At 41.2% G+C, this 26,732-nt stretch overlaps 1 protein-coding gene across 1 annotated transcript; it reads right to left on the bottom strand.

The window, feature by feature from the left end:
- Window positions 1-256: 256 nt before the first annotated feature.
- On the bottom strand, window positions 257-25,715 carry soul2 (heme-binding protein soul2). The gene is made up of 4 exons (XM_039738276.1): window positions 25,421-25,715; window positions 10,593-10,719; window positions 7,577-7,754; window positions 257-875 (listed from the first exon to the last, which is right to left on the bottom strand). The coding sequence occupies exons 1-4, from the start codon at window positions 25,568-25,570 to the stop codon at window positions 701-703; spliced, it is 630 nt and encodes a 209-aa protein (XP_039594210.1). The 5' UTR covers window positions 25,571-25,715; the 3' UTR covers window positions 257-700.
- Between the last annotated feature and the right edge of the window lie 1,017 nt (window positions 25,716-26,732).

Here is a 26,732-nt window from a genome sequence, read left to right as displayed (position 1 = left end):
GCATGTGGTTGTTTTAAGGTTACGCATAACCGTAGAATGCACGCCTATCTCAGGAATTTTTCTAAATATTAAGTATCCCGTGTGAATCCATGGTAAAAATGACCGATATTGTGTGGTAACAGTGACTTGACAGACATGTGTCCCAAAAGTTTCCCATTCGAATAGGGCTTTAATCCAAAGCTTCATACTTTCTCCATTTCTGATTATGAAGTACAAATCTATCTCAACTATTACAGCAGGCGTTGTCCTTTCCAGGTAATGTGTCATACATTTGACGACTTACTCAAACTAAGGTAATGACCAATATGCATTTAAGTGATAGTTAACAGATTATGAGAAAATTCTACTTGAAGGTTTACATGTCCTGTTATCCTACATGCATTTTTATCATTTGAAACAGCAGCAGGCCCTACACAATTGCATAAACACAAACCCACACACAGCCATTTGTGAGGCATGGCAATTTATAACAGTTTCTTTACTGCAGAAAGCAAGGATGCATTGGAAAGTCTTGTAACTAATCACAAGAAAAACACAATCTCTCCAAATCTCTATGCAATTGCATACATTGTACAATAAGTGCACTTGAAAACTAGTACAGAATTATATTAAAAGATTAAAGTTAAAAACTCTGACCAGTTACAAGGAAGATCATTTTGAATTGCTTTTTATTTTGCAAACGAACAACTCAGCAGCAGCTTCAAGCAGAAGAAAGCCAGACTTCATTGTGTCTGTTAATGAACCTAAAAGGAGGGTCATATCCAGCAATGATATAATGTTGATCATCAAAGGGCAGCCCAGCCACCTTCAGATCCTCCACGAGAGCTTTGATGTTCTTGATATAGTCTTGCTCCAGAGCAAAACCTCCAAAAGAGCTGAAGGAGAAGACGACAAACCACAAAAAGATGTAAATTACTAAATGTAATACCTCATTTAAGTTTAAGCAAAACCTAAAACAGCTACTCCTGCATAATTAAACTGCACAATTTAGATTTACTCCACATTTGTACCCCTATTACTCATATATCCTGTCTATAATGAATAGCAAGCTCAATAATGAACACATTGCAAATTAAAGAAATTAATACAACATTAGAAAACCTTTGACGAGAACAGGCCATTTTGCTCAATAAAGCTCACTCAGTTTCTCCAAAAATACATCAATTTGAGTTTTGAAGATCCGTAAAGTCCGACTGACTACCACACTACTTGGTCATTTGTTCCAGTTCTCTTCTCTTGTGAAGATTACCCTTAACAAGCCTCCAAATGTGTCCCTGTGTTCTTGTTCAAGTTCTTTTAAAGTAACAGCCTAGATCGACTGTACAATTTCCTTTGATCATTGTCACGTCTTAGTCTCTGTATGCTCAAGCTGAAAAAGCTCACCTCCTTTAATCTTTCCTCATAGCTCTCATCCCAGCATCAGACTATACGTTCTGTGGGTTTCCTCGTAGAACCATTCATCATCACCAGCGTGTCCTGTTGTCAACGATGTAGGTGATACAGTATATTTCCTCCAGTGAGCTCATCCTATGTCATGTGTTCAAGTTCTGTTTTCATGCCAACTTCTACTAAGCTGTTCTTCATATGGTCTAAGTAACTGAATCATAGCAATCCTCTTCCCTTAGTACCCTGTATGTTTCCAGTGTCAACTTTGTTCTGAAGCCCACATTATGTGTCCAAAACATTCAAGAGGTCATTTTGTTTTCCAACAGCATTAACACACACTTCTTCATTTGTCAGAGAAATCGCATCTCAGCTGCTTTAATCTATGTCCACATGGCTTTGGATATTGTCCATGTCTCCCCTCCATAAAGCATAGCCGTCCAGACACAATTCTCATTTTCATGGAAGCATGACAACAGAGAACCAATGCTTGAATTCTGGGGAGGGTTCTTTACCTATGAAATTGGTTTCTTTGAGCTTTCAGAAGGTTCCTAATACGTGAACAAAACACAAATCTTTAATGCACATTAGGGTACCTTGCTACTAACAGATCAAGAGAAAGGAAACTTGAAGTCAGTGTAATTGTATGCAGCAAGTGTCATTTATGTAGCTTGTTATGGATCTAAATAAGGGTCCTTTCTGGACCCTTTACATGGGTGGTTCTTTTTTGAGCCAAAATTGATCCCCTTGGCATCTCTCTTGAGAATGACTTTGGCACCAGAAGAGTGTACTCGCTCTTCTCCAGGCTTTATCCTTCGCTGGTAGGCTTTTGGTCTTGTATAATGAAGAGAGCATAATTGCATGCAGAGGTCCAGGTGAGGACCCACCCATGGGTCATAAATCTTAAGCATACCCTTCTTTGACTTGTACTCCACATATCATGCTATATATGACCTGTTAGCCATCTTAATGGCTTCTGTCTAGTGATGGGAACTCCGGCTCTTTTCAAAGCTTCGGCTCTTTTGGATCGGCTCCCTTTAAAGAGCCGGCTCTTACGGCTCCCAAATGGTTCTTCGTTTAGTATCACTTGGATGCCTATATTTCAGCCTAAATAAGCAATTATGAATGGTTTGTATATACGCAATTTCTTATTCATTGTTTTCAGACATTACGTATTCTTATGCATTTTTTCCATTACAAAAAATATACCGTTACTATTGTTTAACATTTTAATAAAAGCTTTAAATGAACAACTTAACACAAAACCTCAGCAAACAAATAAAGGCCAATCTCAAAAACAACACAACACTATGACTATTTGAATAAAAGTTTTTAGGCCAGGAACATACATGGGGTTTAAGGCCTGTACAAAAGTTGTAAATCCAATGTCCTCCACAATGGAAAATGGTTGAAAGTCGCTAGATATCATTTTAGTCAGCTCCTCATCGGCACTTATTTTGTTTGTCTGGCATCATTTGTTTTGGAATAAATGTGCTTATTTTGGTTTGAACTGAAGACCATGTTATATGTACAAAAGTCGGAACACGCTGTTTGTTGTGTCATCACGCTCACAGGTTCTGTATGCGTGAGCGTGCGCACGTGTTGTTTTCTGTATCTGATACGCGGAAAACGCTGTACTTTCAGGAGTCTGAACGCACTTGCATTTATTCCATTGTTTGTTGACTTTGTGTGCGTCTGTTTGATGTAAGTCACGCTCTGCTGTTTATTTCAATAGAAATAATTTCTGCAAGTAATGGTAAATCTCGTAACGTTGTTTTACTAGCAAGTTCAGACAACCCTTTATGTCAAAGTGTGTTCAGTTTAACGTTCAAAATTGTATAAGTACATTCAGAAATATTGCTTCTTTATTATATATAAGAGCTTCAAGAAAACAGACTTGGTAATATTTGCTTAAGTATTGATTTGTCCGAGTCTGTACAGCGCTAACGTATTTCGTAAGTTTTATTTAGTACCTTTTGTCAATGAAAGCACGTCATGGCGCTGTGTTAATTTCTGCTGCCATCTACTGACCTTTTTGGGCATTACATGTTTAGCGTTCTCGGAGCCTTTATTTTGTGAGTTATTTTATGTTATTGTATTTGTTCTGTTTCAGAAACCACACACATAAATATTTGTCTTCAAATAAACGTTAAGTTCTACAAAGCCATTGCAACTATTCTTTCCTTTGCATTGTTCAGTAGTTAATTAAGATCTTCCTACCTTAATTCTGGTCTGCTTCATCCTTCTTATCGAGGATTAGGATTTGGTGCCACAGACACACACCAGTTTGACGCACACACTGTTTAACATTATACCTGCAGTTTTCGGTAAGACAGTGGATGCTACAGCAGAAGTACTTGTCTCTTTTCCAGGGTCAGTGGATGGCAGGAGAGAGGGCACGCTCTCCTCCAGTTGCACGGATGGGTGGGTGGATCTTATAGCCTATGTCTGTGCAGGTTTGTTGTTGACCCTGCTCTAACGGATATTTTCATATTACAAATTCTGCACTTAGCTTTGCAGTCTCCAATATCACTTAAATGCAGCCAGATGCTGCTTCTTTTTCGGCTTTCACTCATTTCTTTACTCTTCTTTTTTTTCTTCACGATGCGCTTGCATTTAAATCTGGCTCCTCGTCTGTCGCATCGACAGGTATACAGAGCGACAGTGTCTGGCCTGTACCAACACTCGCTGTCTTTGGACCATCTACCCCCCTTCCTTCTTTCACATAGTGGTACGATCCTAGTCCGATTTGTCGTTTGTGAACGAACCGGCATTATGAGCAAATGTTCTGTGTGCCCATATAAATAAAGTCCCGCCCCTGCCGAATGGATTTTCAGCAGATCTGAGCAGGAGTGGCTGAAGCTTTGGCTCTGCTCGACGGGCATCGGCTCCTCTCGTTCGCTTCAAAGCATCGGCTCTTAGAGCTGGCTCATTTGCGAACGACACATCACTACTTCTGTCCACGGTCTACATATAGATAGTGAGAAGTCCAATAGGATTCCCAGGTCCTTCTCCGTAGGGTTACTTTCAAGTTTAAGGCCTGCCATCGTGTATTCAGATCTAACATGTCTACTTCATATATGTAATACCTTACACTTCTTACTTAAATTTCATCAGCCTCAAATCTGCCCAAACATTTACAGTACTTTGTTAAATTCCCTCTGTAATGATTCTGCTGGTTGTAGATGATCTACCATCCCACCTAGTTTGGGACCATCTGCAAACTTTATCATCTTGTTGCTTATTTTTCTGCCCAGTTTATTTATACACATTAAAAATAAAAAGTACAGACCCCTGGGGGACACCATTTTTAACAGCCAACTCAGGTCAGACTTTTGGCACTGTAACCCTTTGCTTTGTCCCTAAGCCCTGTGCTTTAGCTAATAATTTACATTGAAAGTATTTCTATTGAAGAACAAACAAGAACTGAAAGCATAAAGAAACAGGATCATCCTTAGCCGTAATTAAATGGACATGTGTCTGTATGTCCGTCCAATTGCTAGGGTTAGGAAGGAAATTTTATTATAGGCAAAGCATGTAGAAGATGGTTACATATACATAAACAGGCAGTCCCCAGGTTACGTACGAGATAGGGACTATAGGTTTGTGCTTTAGTTGAATTTGTAAGTAAGTCGGAACAGGTACATAAATTTAATAAATGCTATTGTTGACCGACTGTAACCAAGCGCTCTGCCAATGAATGATGGGAGTTTCACCTCTCTCTGACCTTTTTATTATTTCTACTTTATTTTCAATGGTGATGGTTTTTCTCTTCTTTACTGTATCAACAGCACTTGCATCAGATTTGTGTTTCAGAGACATTCTTGAAGGGTGTCTTCTGCACAGCACTGTACACGCTATCACAGCAGGAAGGCACCCATCATCAACACGTCTTATGTATAGGGTGGTCCAGATCTAATCATGCAATTTTCATTACGCTATAACTTATTCAGTTTATTACATAGAAAATCACTCAAAAAATCCCAGACCATCGAGAAGTGTGCGAACTGACGACATGAAGAATCGACTTCGCACTGAACTGGAATCGTCCCCGCATAAGTCAAAGTCACCCAGATGATCTGGATCTGCATAATTAGATCTGGACCACCCTGTACTGATAAGAGACAACTTCCTGCTATGTGCGTAACAGTACAAGCAGGTTTGCTATTGAGAATGAATGGGGGCAGCGAGGGGCGGTTCATCACCAGCCCACCTCACAGTCACCTCCACTACAGTATGCTGCCCGCAGTGTCTGCTGCACCACCGACCCCCATTCAACAAAAGCCATCCGAGGCACACTATAATGCTACCCCTTGCTGCCCCATTCAACCTCAATGGCCTCCGTTCAGCCACAACCGGATCACCGCTTGCAGGATTACCAGCCGCCCACCGAGAATGAATGGGCAGTCATGTGTGGTGGGCTGGCAGTGAAACCGCTTGCTGCCGGGATCCACCCGAGGGACGCTACACTGCACGAGCAGCGAAATCGCCCCCCCCTCCAGCCACTGCTTGCAGCGTCCCCAGACCGAAGATGACGGAGCGGCAGTTACTGAGGCACATGTGTCGCAGCTGCGGCCCCGTTTGTATGTCGTATGTCAGATGTCCGTAACCTGGGGACTACCTGTATACATAAAATAGAAATACCAAGTAAGGGTATAAAAATGAGGAAAGTCTTCTTATCGGCCTATTCTGTTATCTGACCCTCTATGCCAACAAACAGCAGTATGGCAGCTACTTTCCTGCACCCACTCAGACCACGTGAACGAGGTTTATAGCTGCAATACTAATGACTGATGACTTTTCATGGCGGGTAAAGGATGAGTGAAAATGATGATAAATCAGTGTACACGCCTGGAAACAAAAGCCGCAACACGATTAGGCTAGAGTCGCTAAACGAGGCCAACGCTGCATTTTCTTAGCGGAACACTTCAACTATAAGAGTGGTCAGTGTGAGGAGCGATGCCAAGAGGAAGCAGCAAAAACAGGTGGCTCTATCCAAAGAGGAATTGGGTGTGTATTATTATACTGTACCAGACCCAGGTACGACATAAAAAAAAAAATTAAACACGAGGTCTACAATGATTACTTAGCTTTCAACCCACCTTAGGACGGGTAGCACAGCTAGAACTGGTATTAAATTTAATAAGAAGCCAACTGTTTTCTCAGTTTTAGTTCCTGCTTATTAAGCTTATTTATATTTACAATGAGAAACATAATTTAATGTTAGCACAACATGAAACATAGATGTAGTCTAAAAATCTGCACTTTGATTGGAATACGCCTGCAGCAGGTTTTCAACACTCAACCTTGTAAACATTCTACTATAATGCTAATTTTGGCATAACATGAATAGGGAACGAGGGAATATACACAATAGACAAAAATGAGTACATCATCTGCACAGAAAAAACTCATTCAAAATACAAAGAAAAAAATGATCCCATTCTGATGCTACATCCACAAAGATATAAAATCAGAAATGCATCAGCCTCTAAGCATTCTGCTGCCGTCAATAGAAGCCTTTAAAAATTGTAGTATTTTATTCACAGAGGGCATTTTGTGCCAAAGCAGCTTCTGTTTCATGTTACAGTAAGCTTGTAAAAAGCTTTACAATCACATTTACAATTGGAGTCTCATATTAAGAATGGGTGCAAATCTTGGATCAAAACCAAAACAGGCCAATCAGTCCAACCAGCTCATCACTCCTGTTCACCAAGAGTTGGGATTTGCAGGTCTCTAGAGTCCTACTCTCCTTGTCCAGGTATGTTCCTTTGACACTCGTGTCTAGTTTTCTGCCACAAACGGTAACTCCCATGTGACCAGTTTTTCCATTCCTTTTTCTGGAATGTGGTCACATTTTCTCTCTATTACTGCTAAGCTGCATTTTCTTACCAACTTTCCAATGCTGACATGTGTCGTCACTGTTGTACATTTCAGTGCACAAACCTCACCCATTAGTCCCTCACATTCAGTGGCACATGTGTGACTATTTCCGTTTCAATCCTGCAGAACTATCATGATTTTCTACTGATGGTTTTTAATGGAGATTGCTTTGGTTTTTCTCCTTCATGGTGCAGGACAGTTCTGCAGTCCAGAGACTGCTCAAGTTCTTCTTGTTCATGTTTTGTTTCCCTACGGGCTTTGTCAATAATTTATTAAAACACATACAGTTTTATTACTTAAGAGTACTTACCGAACATAAAAATTTCCTGCCGAGAAGCTTGACAAATGGATTGACTCATCATTTGGTTTAGGTGGATCTGCCACTTGTGGGGACACAAAGAAAGCCACAGACACATTCGTTAAGTGTTTCCCATCTGTCGTTGGAGCTACCCGAGTAATAACTGGAGTAGTCATTGGGATCTTCTCACCTATTAAGCAAAAATATTATTTGTTAATGAGGTTGGGAAGAATTGTGTACAGAAGAACGCAGAAAACAAGGCGTGCTCAATTTTCAGCAACACACCAGACCCACTAATCACTACACAGCATATGTAAATTCAGATACTTCAAGCACATTCCAGAACATTCAGTCTCGGCCGCAGACCACCATTTTCTTGATACTGACCAAAAACCCAGCTGATGCAAATTAAAAATGCCCGTTTTAAAAAGCAATTTCCGGTTTAACTTTACACAATGTGACATTCCCTATAATTCCTAACACATTTATTAGCCCATTCAACGCTGCAGAATGTCTGATTACAATAAGGGAGCAAACACCCGAACCCTTTACCATCCACACAGCCAGACAACAAACGTTCTAGACTTGAACGTGAACCCAAAAATGTAGAAATAATAAGGGAGATTCACTCAAAAGAGGCCCCAAATATTCTGCAATAACTCTTGCCAGGATGAAACAATCTGAATGAAACAACGTGCAATGTGCTGCTCGGTATATGGAGCGTCGAACAAGCTGGGATGCCCCTGCGTCATAGCGATGAGGTAGGCGCCGGATAGCTGTTGCGAAATTTAATTGAGCAGCACGTCTTCCTGGTGTAAACCTACTGGGTCCCCGATTCATCTAATCGATGTCAGAATCAACTGGATGATCGTGAGTTATTTCTAGCAAGATGGAGCAACGTGTCACACATCACCAAGGAGCATGATAGAAATTGGGTCCTTCTTCGGCAAAGGGGTCATTTCAAAGGGGCTTTCGCCACCACAGTCGCTGGATCGGACACCACCAGACTTTTTTCATTGGGGAATGCTCAAAAGGAAGTCTATCGGAACAAGCCTCGCACCGTGGAAGATTCGAAGGAAAACATCCAACGTGAAATTGCTGCTATTCCCCCCACCAAGGCGCTTGCCGATACATTCAAAAACATGGAGCGCCGCTTCAAAATGTGTCTGGCAGAAAACGGAAACCACTTCCAGCATCGCATGTAATGCGATCAATTACACATACGTCAAGGAATATAGCATATTTGATTGGTTCAGATTGCTTCATCCTTACGGGAGTTACAACGGAATATTCGGGACCTCTTTCGAGGGAATCTCCCTGTATAATGGAGCTCACTCACAAGCAAGCAAGAATGTGCTGAAGAATCAAAGCCAAAAAATCCTTTACAGCTACCTCATGATCAGAAAATGTTTAGTAAATGAGAGCTTTTGACTCCTGTGAGGAAGAAATGAAGGTTTCCATTCTCTTTCTTTCTTCATATGTGAGATAGCGTGTGTGGGGCAGACAGCGGCCAATCCAGCACTTGTGTACTGATGAATGAATCCAAGTAATTTAGTGGAGCGAAGCCAAGTTATTTAGAAGTCCTTCCACATCCTGTCAAACAATGGCAAGAGTCTTGTTTGTCAGTAACAGTAACCGCCGGGAGACTTGTGGGATTCCACCTCTAGAAGCACCAATGCTTATTCTTTTCATCTGCTATATTTCGGCCTTTCAAAAGATAAGCTTATTTTTTTCTGAGCTCTTTTCTCTTTCCATTTTTAACAGGATAACAAAGCTGATCAGTCAGAAACAAAGCTCTTACTAGATGTCTGCTGCTCGGCAAGCTTCAGTACCGTAAATACCCGTATATAGGACGCATTTTTTTTCTTAAGTAGGAGGCCTAAAAACCCAGCTGCGTCTTATACATGGATACTTTTATTACAAAAATTATAAATCTATATATATAATTCACTAAGTCCATGGCAAGCAAGACACATGCAAGACATGGCAAGCAAGACACACGCAAGACAGAGCCCCGCCCGCCAACTCTAACCCTCCTCCTGAGTACACCCTCGCTCTGAAGGCACGCAGCAACTCAGCAAACACCACCTCAGTCGCTTTCGTCTGTGCTACAGTCCACATGCACCTCTGATCCACGTTGACTTTTCATTGTTCTTTTTGGTTCCGGCTGCTTTTCTATATATAATCCACCAAGTCGCCCAACCATGGGATACGCACAGACGCAAGACAGAGCCCCGCCCGCCAACTCTAACCCTCCTCCCTGAGGCATGCGCACTTCCTGCTCATGTGCCCGCTCCCAACTCCTCACAAAACACATCCTGAGTCGCTTTCTCCCGCGTCCACCCTCGATCTCGAGGCATGCACACTGCCTGCTCATATGCCCACCCCCAGCTCCCCCATTGGACTTTATGATCGTGTGCACATGTGTCAGTGCCTCTCCTTCACCTTTGATAGATGTGTGACGGGGACAGAAAGGAGTGGTTTGAATCCAATTTGAATTTCAAGGTTTGTTTTCAAGCGACAGTTGGTTAACAGTGCTGCTATTGTAGCAACTAGGGTATGCCTCAGTCCGCTCGCGATTAGCCGTCGCCCCCGCACTGGCATTTCACACCATTTCAAATTAAGTATTTTTCAGGTGTAGCGTCGCTAATACTGTATCGGTTTTGGAGAATGACCGTGTTTGAAAGTTCATTTTACAATACATCCACCTGTATGCATTATTGTAACGTTTAGAAATTGTTTTATTTTGAATTTTCACGTCACCGATAAGTCGTTTTCGCCGTTTAGTATGTTTCTCGCTCTTTGTTGTTGTTCAGAAAGACTCCAGCCTAACACAAACGCATGGATACAATCACTGGCACTGGCGGCAGCAGCAGCTTTTAATTAGTAACTCAAAATCAGGATGCGTCCTATAAACGGGTTTTTCCATGGTTTTTAGGGTCAAAAATCCACTGCGTCCTATACACGGTATCGTCCTATATGCAGGTATTTACGGTAGCTGAGGAAAAAAAGTGTTAACTTCACTTACCAACTGCATTATTTCCATTGATGTACCAAAAAAGACGCATGAAACCCAAGTATACAGCACGCGTATAGGACCCTTCAAGCTCCGTTGTCATCCAGCGAGATGCCTCGTATCTCCGTTCTTCAAAATTCTGCAAGATAAAATCAGCATGTGAAAAATGCCGACACTTGGGTTTTGTACAAGCCCCGCGGTTTCATACAGAGTTTCTACAACTTGGCCAGTTCAGTATATAGACAAGGATTCCACAAAGGAATTCTAAATAGGCAAGCAGTGTCGTCTAGTGGAGTGGTCCTCAACGTTCAGTCCGCGGCACCCCCCCTGTGGCTGCAGGCTTTTGTTCCAATCAGCTTCTCACTCAGTTGGTCCTTTAATTGCCCTCATTGCTTAAATAGCTGACAGGTCTGTACTTTTTTAATTCCCTTTTTCTGTGGAGGTTGCTTTCTTAATTTTATTTGAATACAGGATAGCAGAGACCAGCACAAATGTCTCTGAAAAGAGCAGACAACTTCAGTGTTAACCACTTGTGTGCTAATTAGTAAACAACTGTCTAAAATGACCAGATTATTAAACATTATCTCACGTTACCACAGGGTCACACACTAAGGGATAATTCTTTCACCAATTCGACAACGTATAAACACCCTGTGTGATGAAATAAAGATTTCAAATTTTTAGACTTTCTTCCTGTCTGCAGTAGTCCACAGCTGGTATTTCACGGCTCTATTTTGTCTTTCTTATTGTCACTCGCCCTGTCAAACCTGCAGCACGAAGTCTCCTCTTTCAATGAAACTGACACTTGCTTTTGTGGACCGACTGTTGTGCTGCAAGGTGCCCTGTGATCACACAAGCTGGTGACCCTCAGAAACTGGTCTTCTGACTGGCTTGTGACTTTGGGTCTCCCAGATCTCTTCCTGTCAGAGTTTCTTCCAGTTTCCAATTCCTTTGGATTGTGCAGGACACCACTGGACTCACTGACACTTTGATTTTTTCTTTTTTTTTTGCAGTTTCTCTAAAGGCCCAACACTTCAAAAGGTAATAATGCTTTGCCTCATTTCATTTGTTAATTGTCATTTTCTTGCCATTATCACTAGAATTTACAACTTTCTACAGTGTCATATTGTCCAAGTAGTACTTCCGAAGGTGTAGTAACACAGTCTGTTCCAACTCTGCTTTAAGACAGACAGAGGGGTTTTTAACCCTTAAACCGCCACATACTTGGGGGTTAATGCACCCCTGTATGCCAAATACTTTTTAGCTGCACTTTTTAAGTAAACGTCACAATTCACAAATAAAATGTGAAATTTTAATGGGACGCATTTTTTTCATGCAAAGAGCATCACTAATTACTGCAGCACTGATCACTTTACACCCTGCCAATGAACTGTAAAAACATTTGAAAAAACTACTGCAACAATCAATTATTATATGTATAAGGTGCTACTGACGGCATTGATGAATTCAGTACTGCGCTTGAACTGGCTGCACGCCAGCACACAGAGGTAAGCGCTGACGCTTGCAGGCTCGTCTAGTGCAGCGGCTGAATCCCAGGGACAGTGATGCTGCGGTGCCGACAGTGGCCATGAGCCGAGTGCTCAACAAATGTACGGTACTGACTGATCAGCTCCAGCATGCTGGCAAATTGCTCTGTGAAGTGACTATAGCTGGTTGCATTATTTCTTAATCTCACCCCTCGCTGCTTAGGACTGCTTCATTCATTTACTACAGAAGCTGTTCTCAGGATTGTCATCTTCACATTTCATCCGCTTTTGCTTTATTAGACTGTTGTCACAATAATGAGACATGAACAGATAAAGGCTTGGGGCAGCCACCCGTGTAATATGGTATCATGGCTGCAAAAGTCGTTTTTGTCACAATAACCAGCACTGAAGTGCATACAACGGAGTCCGAAACAAGACTGAGGGAAAAGGGAAAAGGGGAAGGTTTTTAAAGGGGAAGACAGGAAGTGAGGTCATAAGGATCGAGCACGTGGTCTTCAACCATTGGATCACAGCCGGAAGTGACATCAGAGGGGCCAGAGCTGGTGAGGTCGACTTCCATTGGCTCAGTCCCGGAAGTGATGTCAAGAGAGCCACGTAGACTTCCCCGGGAATGGTCTACAGGCACGGGAGATAAAGAGTCAGTGTACTCTGCCACATCCCGGCATGCCTCCGAACTGCCTTCACTCAAGCCCTTTAGCTGCCCCCCATGCGCACGTGTGTGACATTGTATAAGGACGTTGTCGTGAGTGTTTAGTGTTGTGGTTCATTGTTATGCCGTAGGGGAAAGGGTAGGTGTGTCTGATTGTTGTTGTTGTGTATTGGGTTTTCATTTAATATATCATTTATTCATTCGTTGGCTTTGTGCCTCTGCTTGTGAGTGTGTGCAGGTCGGGCCAAGGCTGCGTGCATCCCTGGAATCTCCACCAAAAAAATAAATGAATCACCGGACCGCTATACACTTAAAGAATTGCATTGTGTTGTATACACATAACAAACCTGAACTTGAATGTTGAAATCGGAGATGGATCAATTGGTACTTCATAGCAGTTGCGTTCATATGACATTGGCAGAAGGTGCATTTGGACATAGCAGGGTCAGCTACCACCTCTTTGAGCCGCGAGTAATAAGCACAGCCTAATTCTTTGGTCAGTGCCATGCAAAACTTAAGCACTTCCTTGGTCAAAAAGTGAATATCCATCTCTTTGGCAGATTAAAATTTCATGAGGTGACAATCCAGTTGTTCTGTTAAGGAAACCCCAAATTGAAATTAGGATGAGAGTAACAGTATCTGTCCACTTCAAATCTATTTCTGCACAAACGTTATGTATCTTAAGTTTTAATAGTTTGTTTCATTCACTTAACCACTCCTGTTGACCGAGAATAATAAGAACAGTGAAAGTTATGCTTCATTTGTAATCATTTGCAAACGTCTTTTAAAACGTTGTTCACAAAGACTGCTCCGCAATCACTCAAAATTATTCTTGATACAGCAAACCTTCTGCCCTTTTACATGGAACTGCTTCTACCCACCTACTGAACTTGCCCACAATTAAAAACAAATACTCCAAACTCACATACTGTACTTAGGATCTGGCGAAGCTACCATTTCAGTGAGCACGAAAGGGCTTTGGACAAGCTGCACCAGTCCTTTTTGGTGCTTTGTTAAGTCACCTTATTGACACGTATTACAATGTTGGCAATGATATTGAGCAACTATTGAAAATGCCAGAACAAATCAAGTCTGCTTTAGCAGCTCAGACATGCTCGTCTTTGAAAGATGGCAGACCCCACACGCTGTTAGGGTCAACACTAGAAAGACAGATTTGTTTACAACTGGTCGACCATCACACAACACCCATAGTTTATCTAAGGCTCTGGAAATGCAGACCGGTCTGGATTAGTCTGAGTTGTTGGGTAGGACGCAACTCTGAAATTCACTGAAGGATGTCAGCTTATGCAGATCAGTAAACTTTATGGTACCCCAAGTCATCATGCACTGTGGCACAGGCAAATCCATGACAGATATCCAAATGTGCAGCAAGAGCAGACAACATAATCGTCAGTCTTCTATGATGACGGCATTCGCTATCTCGATGTGGGCTTGTGTGTGTGTGTGTGATGTTGCTGGTTAACCAGATTGAGCTTTCTTGGTTACACTTGTTCTTCCTGCTTTAAAACTTTTCCCCCCTTCATAAACCCTTCGTTCAGTCGTGGCCAGTGCCAGTGCTAGGTTATTTTGTGCCCTAGGCCAAGCTTTTTAGTCCGCCAACCGACTGTTTGGTGGCTAATCCGTGCCCCCCCAATTATGATCTGCGCCCTAGACAAATCCCTAATTCACCTTAGCAGTGGCACCAGCCTTGGTCGTGGCTGATTTCACTTCCATACTGAGCCAACATCCTTTGGTGAATTTCAGCAATTTTCACTCCCTCTGCCCAAAGAAGTCTCACTACAGCGCATTGTTTATTACAGTAAAACCTTGGATTGCGAATAACTTGGGTCTGCAAGTGTTTTGCAAGATGAGCAAAAATTTTTAATAAATTGTAACTTGATAAACGAGCGAGGTTTTGCAATACGAGTAGTGTGTATACGTTTTGCCTGCCGAACGTCATGTGATCACAGCTGAGTCGACGGTTCTTCTCTCTCTCACTTGGTGCAGGATTGTGGGTAATTGTCTCCTCTGCTCAGTCTCAGTCAGTATGCCTTACTCATATAATCAACGTCCGTACGAGCGGATACAGTTTACTACAGCATTGTGACCGTGTGTGTGTGTGTGTGTGTGTGTGAGAAAAGCTTTTTTTTTATTTTGTGTTCGCGTGATGAATCTGCTTAACGACAATGCAATGTCACATTTCCGTAAAATCCTCAAAAGGAGGCAAAAGCAACTGTCATTAGATAGGCTCCTTGTTAACGTCGCAAAAAACGAAAAAGATTTCAGTGAGCCAACAGACAGCAGTAATTCCGTTAGTTAGAGTGAAAGTCGTCCTACGCAATAACCCTCCTCCTCCTCCTCCTCCTCCTCTTCTCTCTCTCGTCTCCCTCACACCACCCACAATTCTTTTCAAAGTAAAGTGCCCATACATTTGTTTTATGTATTTTTACTTTAGATTTTGTATTAATCATTTTTTATGAATATTTTGGGTTGTGGAACGAATTATCTGAGTTTCTATTATTTCTTATGGGGAAATTTGCTTTGATATACGAGTGCTTTGGATTACAAGCACATTTCCGGAACAAATTATGCTCGCAAACTAAGGCACCACTGTAATTTATAATCCCACATTCAATCAGAAGAAAATATGAAGCTGGTTTTAAATTAAAAGTCATTGACGTGGCAAAAGAAATTGGTAACTGCCCTGCTGCAAAAAAATTTAATGTGTCTGAGAAACTGGTGCAAAATTGGAGGAGGCAAGAAGATGTGAAAAAAAAAATTGTATTTTTGAACGGGCGTATAAGTCGGGATCTGATTTTATGATTGATTTTTCAGGTTTCAAGACTCAACTTATATGCAAGTATATGCTGTAAAAATAAATAAATAAATAAATAAAAGAAGGTTCCCGAGTCAAATGTTGTGAAAGTCCAGTAAATGATCATCTCTTAAGGCAGCGTCCGCTTCAGCTTTAGTTCATCTAGTAAGGGTCCAGTGTCTATATATACCACGGCGCCTTTTTTAAAGTCATTGTCATTAGGAAACCAACTTTGCTGATGACATTGTGATTTGTAGCAAGAGTAGGGAGCTGGTTGAGAAGAACCTGGAGAGGTGGAGATATGCTATACAGAGGTGAAGAATGAAGGTCAATAAGACCACCAAGACAGAATACATGTGTGTGAATGAGAGGGAGGTCAGTGGAATGGTGAGGATGCCAGGAGTAGAGTTGGCGAAGGTGGAGGAGTTTAAATACTATCAACAGTACAGAGTAATGGGGATTGTGGAAGAGAAGTGAAAAAGAGAGTGCAGGCAGGGTCGAATGGGTGGAGAAGAGTGTCAGGAGTGATTTGTGACAGACGGGTATCAGCAAGAGTGAAAGGGAAGGTCTACAGGATGGTAGTGAGACCAGCTATGTTATATGGGTTGGAGATAACAACAACAACAACATTTATTTATATAGCACATTTTCATACAAATAATGTAGCTCAAAGTGCTTAGACATGGTGGCACTGGCCAAGAAGCAGGAGACAGAGCTGGAGGAGGCAGAGTTAAAGATGCTAAGATTTGCATTGAGTGTGACAAGGATGGATAAGATTAGAAATGAGGACATTAGAGGGTCGGCTCAAGTTGGACGGTTGGGAGACAAAGTCAGAGAGGTGAGATTGCGTTGGTTTGGACATGTGCAGAGGAGAGATGTGGAGTATATTGGGAAAAGGATGCTAAGGATAGAGCTGCCAGGGAAGAGGAAAAGTGGAAGGCCTAAGAGAAGGTTTATGGACATGCAGGTGATGGGGGTGACAGAACAAGATGCAGAGGACAGAAAGATATGGAAGATGATGATCCGCTGTGGTGACCCCTAACGGGAGCAGCCAAAAGAAGAAGAAGAAAGTCATTAGGAAACAAAATTTAAAGGAAACAATACTGTAATAATAAATTAAGATAATTATGACTAATAAACTATATCCAGGAAAACGTAAAAGAGATTATTTGTTCACAGATTATACAAAAAAATGTTACCACTAAAATCAGAACAGAATGTCTTTATTTTCCTGTCCCCCAAAAAGCAAAAGATGGGGAGTTAAGCATTTTAAACAATCTATACAATTTTAATGGTTGAAATTTAACTGCGTTTATTGTAATGATACAGAAACTACAGATATCGTTTTATGATCCATTGTAATGGAGCAGGAATTTTCTGGGGTCCTGTAAACAAATGGCTTTTTGCAAAAAAATATGACCCTACACACATTCAAATTAAGAAATATTAAATTTGGTTTATCACAGAAATTATACTTTTCAATCAACAATATTTTTGATACACAAAAGCAGATTTTTTAAAATCTCTTCCTATCATTATGTGTTAAAGAATTCCTCTTATTCTTTAATTCCTTAAATATCAGGAAGTTAACCACGCCCTGTCTGGAGAGTTTCACTTAGCTTATTGTTTCATTGTTATAAATTCTATTATTTTAAAATAGAACGTATTGTATTTTATTAATTAAACTACTCAGATGTCAGGGGGTTTCTATGTTCTATGTTCTTTAATGCATCGACAGGCCTTTGATGTTTGCAAGGGTTTTGACTCAATGGAGACTTGGAAAGTGATATTTTACAAGTGCCTGGATATAGAAGTTCACACCTGCTGTGTTCAGAGCGTCCTAATAAAAAAAGGTTTCCTTAATAATAATAATAATACATTTTATTTATATAGCACCTTTCCCATGCTCAAGGCACTTACAGAATATAAGACAGAACAGCTGAGTATACGGTATATAGCATTGTACTAAACCAGATAAATAAATAAAGGAGATTAAGACAATAAATTCAGAGAAAGCCTAACAAGCAACATAATTGATGGTCTAACACACACATACAGGTTACATTAGCATCTTGACAGAGAGGTAAACTGAGAGAAGGGGAATAAAGTCAAGTAGAGCTAAAAGTCTTCCTGAACAGATGAGTTTTGAGTTGTTTTTTAAAAGAGTTCATGGAGTCGGCTGGTCTGATTAATTTCGGTAGGTCATTCCAGAGTCTGGGCACTCGCTATACAGCTGAAGGCCCTGCTGTCACCCATGGAGTGTAGATCAGTGTGGGGAACAACAAGATTACCAGAATCAGAGGACCTTAGTGAGCAGGCGGGCAGGCACATAGTGATGGAGAAGGTCACTGATGTAGTTTGGCGCAAGGTTATTTCAGGCTTTGTAGGTTATTAGAAGGATTTTATATTCGATTCTGTAAGACACAGGGAGGCAGTGAAGGCAAAGCAGGATGGATGTGATGTGCTCGCTGCTGCTGGTCCGTGTTAGGACTCTTGCAGCCGAGTTTTGAATAAGCTGGAGCTGTGATATAAGATTAGAAGGGACACCTGCCAGCAGCGAGTTACAATAATCGATGCGGGATGTGATAAAAGCGTGGACAAGTTTCTCAGCATTAGAGAAGGAGAGGAAGGAGTGAACACGGGATATGTTACGGAGGTGACAGTAAGAAAGTTTCTTAATGTGATTTATGTAGGCAGAATAAGAGAGGGAGGAATCAAAAATGACACCAAGATTCTTTGCAGTAGAGGCAGGTCTGATGAGATCAAGATGGACTGAGTAGGAGCTCATTTTATTAACCTGCATTTTAGTCCCAATTTGCAGGAGTTCAGTTTTGTTGCAATTTAATTTTAAACAGTTCTGCTCCATCCAGGTTTTAATTTCACTAAGGCAGGTTGTGAGCTGAGAAAGCTCTGATGAAGTTCCACTTTTAACATTGAAGTAGAGTTGAGTATCATCTGCATAAAAATGATAAACCAGTCCAAAGCTACAAATAATATGGCCAAGGGGAAGCATATAAATACAGAAGAGAAGAGGGCCGAGGACAGAAACCTGAGGAACTCCTTGTGTGACTGGCGCCGAGCTGGATCTGCTGTTGCCAAGACTAACAAATGCTTGCCTATCATGACCTGAACCACTAGAGGGCAGTGCCAGAGATACCCAGCATGTTCTCCATCCTGGACAGTAGAATGTCATGTCTGACAGTGTCAAATGCTGCACTGAGGTCTAACAGAATTAATATGCTGGTTTGTCCAGAGTCTGCTGCCATAAGCAGATCGTTGGTTACCCGTAGCAGAGCAGTTTCACAGCTGTGCCACGCCCTGAAACCAGACTGAAAGGGTTCCATCAAGTTATTAGTGGTTAAGTAATTGGTGAGCTGGGAGGCTACAACACGCTCAAGAGCTTTTGACAGGAAAAGTAAGTGGGAAATAAGCTGGAAATTGATTGTCAGCATAAAGACCAGACTTTTTTAACATTGGGGTTACAGAAGAGATTTTAAATGTGAGCGGCACAGACCAAGTGTCAAGGGATGAGTTTATTATTGTTGTAACAGTCGGGATTATGGCATGAAGGCAGGATTTAAAGTAGTGTGCTGGGGATGGAGTCCAGTACACAAGTATTCGGCCTCATCTTACAAAGCAGGTTATTAACAAATGCAGATGTGACTGGTGAGAACTTAGAGAAGGAGCTGGATGGAGTGGGAAAACAGGGAAAGATATAAACAGATGATGTATTTATGTTAGTTGAATTATTTAGATCTTTAATTTTGTTACGGAAAAGTGGAGGAATCCTCACAGACTTCAGTAGAAGAGGTAGTTGGGCCAGATGCAGGTTTGAGTAGTTTATTAACTACAGAGAACAAAACCCTTGGGTTATCGTGGCCACTTTCTATTATTCTGCCATAGTGGGTGTTCTTAGCAGCAGTTAGTGCTTCTCTGTAAGCTCTTTGGTGGTCAGAGAAAGCCTGGATGTGCACGGTGAGGCCAGTCTTACGTGATATTCTCTCAAGGTGGTTGGCCAGCTGCTTTCATAGATCGCAATTCTGAATTATACCAAGGAGCTGAACGTTTAAAGGAAACCTCCTTATGTTTTAAAGGAGCTGTTTTATCTAATGCTGAATGAAGGGCTGAGGTATTGTGGTCAACAAGACTATCTAGTGTTGATGGAATAGGTGCAGACAGTAAAAGATTAGAAATGGATCCAGAAAGGATAGAGGGACCGATAGTTTTAAGGTTTCTGTAAGAAATTTGTTGTTTACAGGTAAGAGGAGGGAAAGGCAGTGAGACAGTGAAAAATACTGCTTTATGGTCAGAGAGACCCAAATCAGTGCTGTAAATGCTGGCAACAGATAGTCCAGAAGTGCAGATCAAATCCAGTATATGACCACCAGAGTGGGAGGGAAAATCAACATGTTGTGTCAAGTCAAAACAGTTTAGTAAGGAAAGGAATTCATTTCTCAGTTTAGATATAGTAGTGTCAATATGGATGTCGAAATCACCAAGAAGGATAATTCTCTGAGAGTAAGAGCTTAGGTGGGTTAAAAGTTCAATCAGATCGGATAAGAAGGATGCATTGTATTTTGGGGGACAATAAAGAACAATGAGTGAGACAGGACCTGATTTTGTTCTTAGTTTAAGACCTAGGCACTCAAAAGACAGTGGACAGTCAATTGGGATTCGTTTGATATTTAAGTCTGCTCTGATAATTACTGCTAGCCCACCTCCTTGTCTATAGCTGCGAGGTTCAGTATGGAAAGTGAAACCAGGTGGAGTCGCCTCCCTCCGTGAGTGACGTAAATTCATTCAGTTTTTGCCAAGTCTCCTTTAGACACAGTATATCAAGTTTGGTATCAGTGAGGAGTTCTGACAGCACCAATGCTTAGTCAAATGTTGCGAACGTCAGGTCAATGATAATAATCTCTTAGACTAAAATATCAAAATCCTGAGGTGCTTTAAATAACCAACAGAGAGAACCCAAGAGAGATAAGAAGAAAAGCCAATCAACATCAGTATACAGTATGTGCCCACCCGCAATGTTCACAAGGTAATAATAAAAGAAATAAAATTCTCATTAATTTTAGGCAGAATACTGTTATACTATTTTTCAAAGGCCAGAATAATAACTCAGAGCCGCAGTGTAAAGATAAAGTCTGCAGCATTCCAGCACAATGTGCTGCGTTAGCTGATCACCTCTTTGTGCCCACCGTGTTCAGAGGGCCACAGTAAGTCAATTGGCAGAAGATACAACATTGTGTCAGAAAAATGAATGATAAATTCCTGCTGCTCTTGAAACTTATGAAGCCTTTTCTAACATTTCTGGGCTACATCTAAATTTAAACCTTGTGTCTATTCACAAGTGTAATGTGTCAAGTTCATATAACATACCCGTTAAAACAGAGGTTAAATATTTAGGTCTAACGATAACCAAAGACCCCAAGATATGTGAAGTGGTAAACATTCTGAATAAGTTAAAGAAAAGGAAGTTCACTTTAGTTTTGTGGTTACAGAGGGATGTTAAAATTTTTGGAGGAGTGCTGCTTACTGAAATGGAACACTTGTCTAGGATAAATTATCCTGCTTCTCTTTTAGTGATGACCTCCAAAAGTCATTAAAAAGGCTGAGAAGTTGAACTGCAACTTTGAGGGGAAAAAAAAAATCAAACGCCATAACATAAGAAAGGAGAGAACGTCGGAATAAGCTTTACTGAGTTTGTTACTATGAATGGTGAATTAAGACTGAAACAGTTGCAGTCTCTTATTTCTCTTAACACTAGAATTACCAGAGCCAACGAAAAAACTCGTAATTCCGTCCCACCTTAAATCGCTTCTTAAATCCCTTCACACCTCTCCGCCAGCGTCCTTTGTCCTCTAAATGTGCTGATAAAAAGAAGCCGGCTATTCCATCCCCCCACCAATTTAGAACGTGCACGAACTTCTTCCAGCTCATGCCTTGACTGAGTATCTGGGAGTGAAGTGGAGTTTTAGAGTGGAAATAATAGATCGTTATTTGGAACACATGCATTTCATGTCTGTTCCGTTTCTACAGTAATCTGTGTAAACACATTGTTAAAACAGAAACGTTTTTTATATTCTAGTAGTAGATGACAAAATATAGGCATAAACTATATAATGTATGAAGCCTGAAGTCCAAATATCAAAGAAAAAGGTACAAAATGCAGAAACAAAAAGCCGCCTTAACATGCGACATTGATAGCTGTTTATTGTAATTGCCTCCGTGGTTCAATAGAATCAGTTCCTGTTTGGGAATCAAAAGGTCCCGAGTTCGATCCTGCACCACTTATGATCCTTGTAAAGGTTAGCTTTTTTTTTTTTATTCACTTTTCATTCCCTCAGTCGCGTTCAGAATCAATCCATACAACCCCATCTGACACGGCTGTTTTCACATAAAGACGCGCTATAGCTCTGCAGTGTACCACGATGCATACTAAAGCCCCCCCAGGTTGCTGACGCACAAACGCTGGCGAAGCTGCCTTCTTCGTATCTCACCATCACTTGATTTTCTTTTTATTCAGTTTTATTGAGTGTTCCTGCCAGTCCCCGCATGTTGCTGTATGCTGTTTCTTTTGTACTCCAGGACATGCAGAGGAGAGAATGGTAAAGAGCAGTAACTTCGGCGCTATATGCAATCATCAGACACTCCCCATCTGCCCGTTGTGTTGTTATACTTTTACACCAACATATGTTCCTGTGTTTGAGCATGCTCAAAAAATATACGTGTAATGCCACGAAAAGTAACTAATGCAATATTATTTGAAAACGAACAGCGTCAGATCGGGTGTGAATTTATGCAGGAACTGGAAATTCTCTGATGTGGGACCGTCCCCCAGGGAAGAAAGTACAGTGTCAGGTGCTCATTCAGTGTAATAGGAACCATAGCACAGAGAGGTGTGTGCATTGCAACAAGTGCACGTGTCGTAAATGTAGGAAGGACGGTCCTTGGGTATCTGGGAACTGTTAATATTTGAATGTCATGCTTTTATATAGCACGGAATGGAAATCAGCACTTCTTAGCATTGCACCATGCAAGCTGTCGTATCAATCACCTACTGTAACTTGCTTTCTTTTTCTTGGTTATACAGGTAGTCTTGAATAAAAGTGCACTTGTTTTGTTTGAAATGAAGTGTCTGCGTGTACTTTTCGTGGCATTACACGTGTATTTTTTGAGCATGCCCGTTTGAGCATGCTCAAACACAGGAACATATGTTGGTGTGAAAGTGTAACAACACAACGGGCAGATGGGGAGTGTCTGATTATTGCATATAGCGTCGAAGTTACTGCCCTTTACCATTCTCTCCTCTGCATGTCCTGGAGTACAAAAGAAACAGCATATAGCAACATGTAGGGACTGGCAGGAACACTCAATAAAACTGAATAAAAAGAAAATCAAGTGACGGTGAGATACGAAGAAGGCAGCTTCGCCAGCGTTTGTGTGTCAGCAACTTGGGGGGGCTTTAGTACGCATCGTGGTACACTGCAGAGCTATAGCGCGTCTTTATGTGAAAACAGCCGTGTCAGATGGGGTTGTATGGATTGATTCTGAACGCGACTGAGAGAATGAAAAGTGAATTAAAAAAAAAAAGCTAACCTTTACAAGGATCATAAATTGCACCGGCTGTTACAGACCGAAATCAAATGTATGCTTTTATTCTAAAATAGTAAGACTAAGAGCAGATTACTTCTCAAAACGGAGTGGTGCAGGATCGAACTCGTGACCTTTTGATTCCCAAACGGGAACTGATTCTATTGAACCACAGAGGAAATTACAATAAATGGCTGTCAATGTCGCTTGTTAAGGCGGCTTTTTGTTTCTGCGGTTATATTTTTGAATAAAAGCGCAATTGTTGTGTTATATTTGTACCTTTTTCTTTGATATTTGGACTTCAGGCTTCATACATTACAGGTATATGGTTTATGCCTACATTTTGTCATCTACTACTAGAATATAAAAAACGTTTGTTTTAACAATGTGTTTACACAGATTACTGTAGAAACGGAACAGACATGAAATGCGTGTGTTCCAAATAACGATCTATTATTTCCACTCTAAAACTTTTCTTCACTCCCAGATACTCAATCAAGGCATGAGCTGAGAGAAGTTCGTGCACGTTCCAAATTGGTGGGGGGATGGAATAGCCGGCTGCTCCTAGCTTCTCTTTATCAGCACATTTAGAGGACAAAGGACGCTGGCGGAGAGGTGTGAAGGGATTTAAGAAGCGATTTAAGGTGGGACGGAATTATGAGTTTTTTCGTAGGCTCTGGTAATTCTAGTGTTAATCAGTCGGTTTGTTCTAAAACCCTTTTAACAATCTTCAGCTGAAGTAAGTGAGGTGGAATTTCGTTTAAAATGGGATTTTGAATTGTCCAGGTTGCCTCTGATATCTTCTAATTTTCACCAGCAAGTCCTTTTACATTGGAAATCCCTTCACAAGCATCGTTTTTCTCCCAAAAATGTGCCAAAGTGGAACAACAGGTGTATCCGAGTTAAAAGGAAATCCGTGTGTTTTTACAAGAATGGAGGGATAAGGGGACTTGGGGTTTCATGGACGATAAGGAGCTTGGCAGTCAGTTGAAATTGTTTAGTAAAATATTACAAAACGGTTTTGAAAGCTATTCCTTCAGCTTTAGTTAATCTTGTATTTTACCACAGTGTCTTTTTTTAAAACTGTTGTTGCTAGGAAACAAACTTCAAAGGTAAAACAAATTGCAATACAATTATTTTGATAATTGTGAGTAATAAATTCTATCCAGGAAAGCGTAAAAGTGATAATTTGTTCAAAAAACAACTAAACTTACAACAGAATATATTTCCTTTCCTATCCTCCAAAAGCAAAATAAGAGACAATTTCAATTCTTCAAACATATATACCTGTCTAACGACTTTTAAACATTGACATTTAATCAGGTTAGCAAGTATTGCTTTTATTGTAATCATACAGAAACTACAAATCATATCTTGATCTGCTGTACAGCTGGGGTTCTGAAAACAAATGGCTTTACAGTATGCAAAAAAAATATCCTTCATACATTCCTAGTAGAAAATACTCAATTTGGATTTTGATCAACAATTTTTCAGCTAAACATTTTATACACAAAAACAGATTTTTAAAATTTCTTCCTATCATCATCATTTTTTTATAAAGAATTAGTGTTGTTCTTTATTTCCTTAAATATCAGTAAGTCTAATCACGCAATATAAAAGGTACCCTGTCTCTTTGGAGAGCAGAATTTAACTCGTTTTCTTTAATTGTTATATACTGTTATTTCAAAATATAATGTAGTCTATTTCTTAAACTACTCAGACGTCTGCCATTTATACAGATGGGAATATGACTCTGATGTTTGCATTTTTAGTTTCAATAAAGAATGTCCGACAAAAAAATCCACAATAAAACTCGGCACACGGGACTCGTGTTCGCTTACCCAACAGAGTGCGAAGACGCAGAAGACAGAAAGGACAAGTCCATAGCAAGTGAACAACAGTCAACACCGCTATCTACCGGCTACATAGGCAAACTTCAAGGGCATTTTGGGGAGAACGCAGAATGCGAGTAAACAGAGGGCGATCAAGCGAGAAGGATCCAACTGGCACTGCAGAGTCATACGCCACAGAATAAGTAGCCAACTTCAATCCAGTGTAATGAAGCCACACAAATGTACCACGAAGTACCACAAAGAAAGTCTAACAGTGCAGGTTGTGCTCGTATTTCAGATCAGTTCGTTCTAAGTTAAATGGTTCGTAATGCACTGTTTACCTAACGTTTTCACGGTTACATAAAATAGAAATACTGAATAACATGGCCAGTTATTACATCGTCCTCGCATCATTAAGTAGTTGCATGCGACTTCCTCACCTCGTAACTCTTGACCACGACGTACGCTGGACATTCGAGGTCACGGCAAAACCAGGGTGCCCCCGACTCCGTTGAGTTCTGTACAGGAGCCGAAAGCAGGAGCTGAACTCCGTGCAGAAAAATGAATAAAACTGGGATGCGGCCGTGCATGACGAGGCAAAAATTAGCTACACGCTCTGGAAATGAAACGAAGCCTCTTAGGATTCACAAGCCTGCAGCCGCTCCACTAAGACAACCGACGATGTTTTGAAGCGCTGCTTCGAGGCGTGTGTTATAAATGCCCATGGTACGTCGTTATTAGCACGTCACTAATACTGGGCGGGGCAACTTTTGATTGACGCATTGGCCAAGACAAACACCTGACCCCAGATCGGTAAGCTTAAATGTTGTACAAGTTCATCAGATTCGGCAGCGAAGGGCATTTTGATTCCTTTTACTGATTCGAGTCCTCCTAACGATCAATTTATGTGAATCGATTCTGTTGATTCGTTTGACTCATCAATACAGTTCAGGGATTGCGGCAGTAAAATAAAAAAAAACCTTCGTCACCTTTGAGCGGGAGCGGCAGGGTGTCGCAGTGGTTGCGCTGCTGCATCACAGTAAGGAGGTCTGGGTTCGCTTCCCGGGTCCTCCTGCGTGGAGTTTGCATGTTCTCCCCGTGTCTGTGTGGGTTCCTCCGTGTGCTCCGTTTTCCTCCCACCGTCCAAAAACATGCAGGTTAGGTGCATTGGCGATCCTAAATTGTCCCTAGTGTGTGTGTGTGTGCCCTGAGGTGAGCTGGCGCCCTGCCCGGGGTTTGTTCCTGCCTGTGCTGGCTGGGATTGGCTCCAGCAGACCCTCTGTGTTAGGATATAGCAGGTTGGAAAATGACTGACTGACCTTTGAGTGGATCGAAGAAAAATTTTCTCAGTTAATTCATTGTTATATGCTGGGTTACACATTCTAATAATTCATATCATATAACGCCCTGTTTGAAAATATGAAATATGACAGCATAGTAAAAATGCATAATTACAATCTAACAATATTGTAGCACTGTGCTCACCTGTGCTGAGTGCCAATGGATTCTCAGTTTTTATATCACTCTTTAGGTGGCTCGCTTTAGCCGCTCTAATTGGAATTCATATGTGACTTTGGCAGACTTGCCATTTTTATAGGCTCCCCGGCAGCTGGTCATTTGCATGACAGAATGCCAGCTTGTACAGCTGGTGGCTCCTCATAGTGTCATCCATAGGCAGTCTTAGACGGGGGCCAACAGGGGCCAGTGCCCCTGTAGAACTGGCACTGGACCCTGTTATGGCCCCTGTGCTGA

This window comes from Polypterus senegalus, chromosome 16, assembly GCF_016835505.1.
Source record: "Polypterus senegalus isolate Bchr_013 chromosome 16, ASM1683550v1, whole genome shotgun sequence".
Lineage (NCBI taxonomy): Eukaryota > Metazoa > Chordata > Cladistia > Polypteriformes > Polypteridae > Polypterus > Polypterus senegalus.
The sequence above is the reverse complement of the archived record's forward strand: the minus strand, read 5'-3'. Positions and strand labels throughout refer to the sequence as shown.

Bases quoted from the DNA above. Each gene is read 5' to 3' on its own strand.
- soul2 (XM_039738276.1), bottom strand. From the start codon at position 25,570: ATGCACGGCCGCATCCCAGTTTTATTCATTTTTCTGCACGGAGTTCAG. The intron at 10,720-25,420 runs GTGAGGAAGTCG...TTTATCTTGCAG, and splicing joins TCGTGGTCAAGAGTTACGAG to AATTTTGAAGAACGGAGATA. The intron at 7,755-10,592 runs GTAAGTGAAGTT...TTTGCTTAATAG, and splicing joins CAATGGAAATAATGCAGTTG to GTGAGAAGATCCCAATGACT.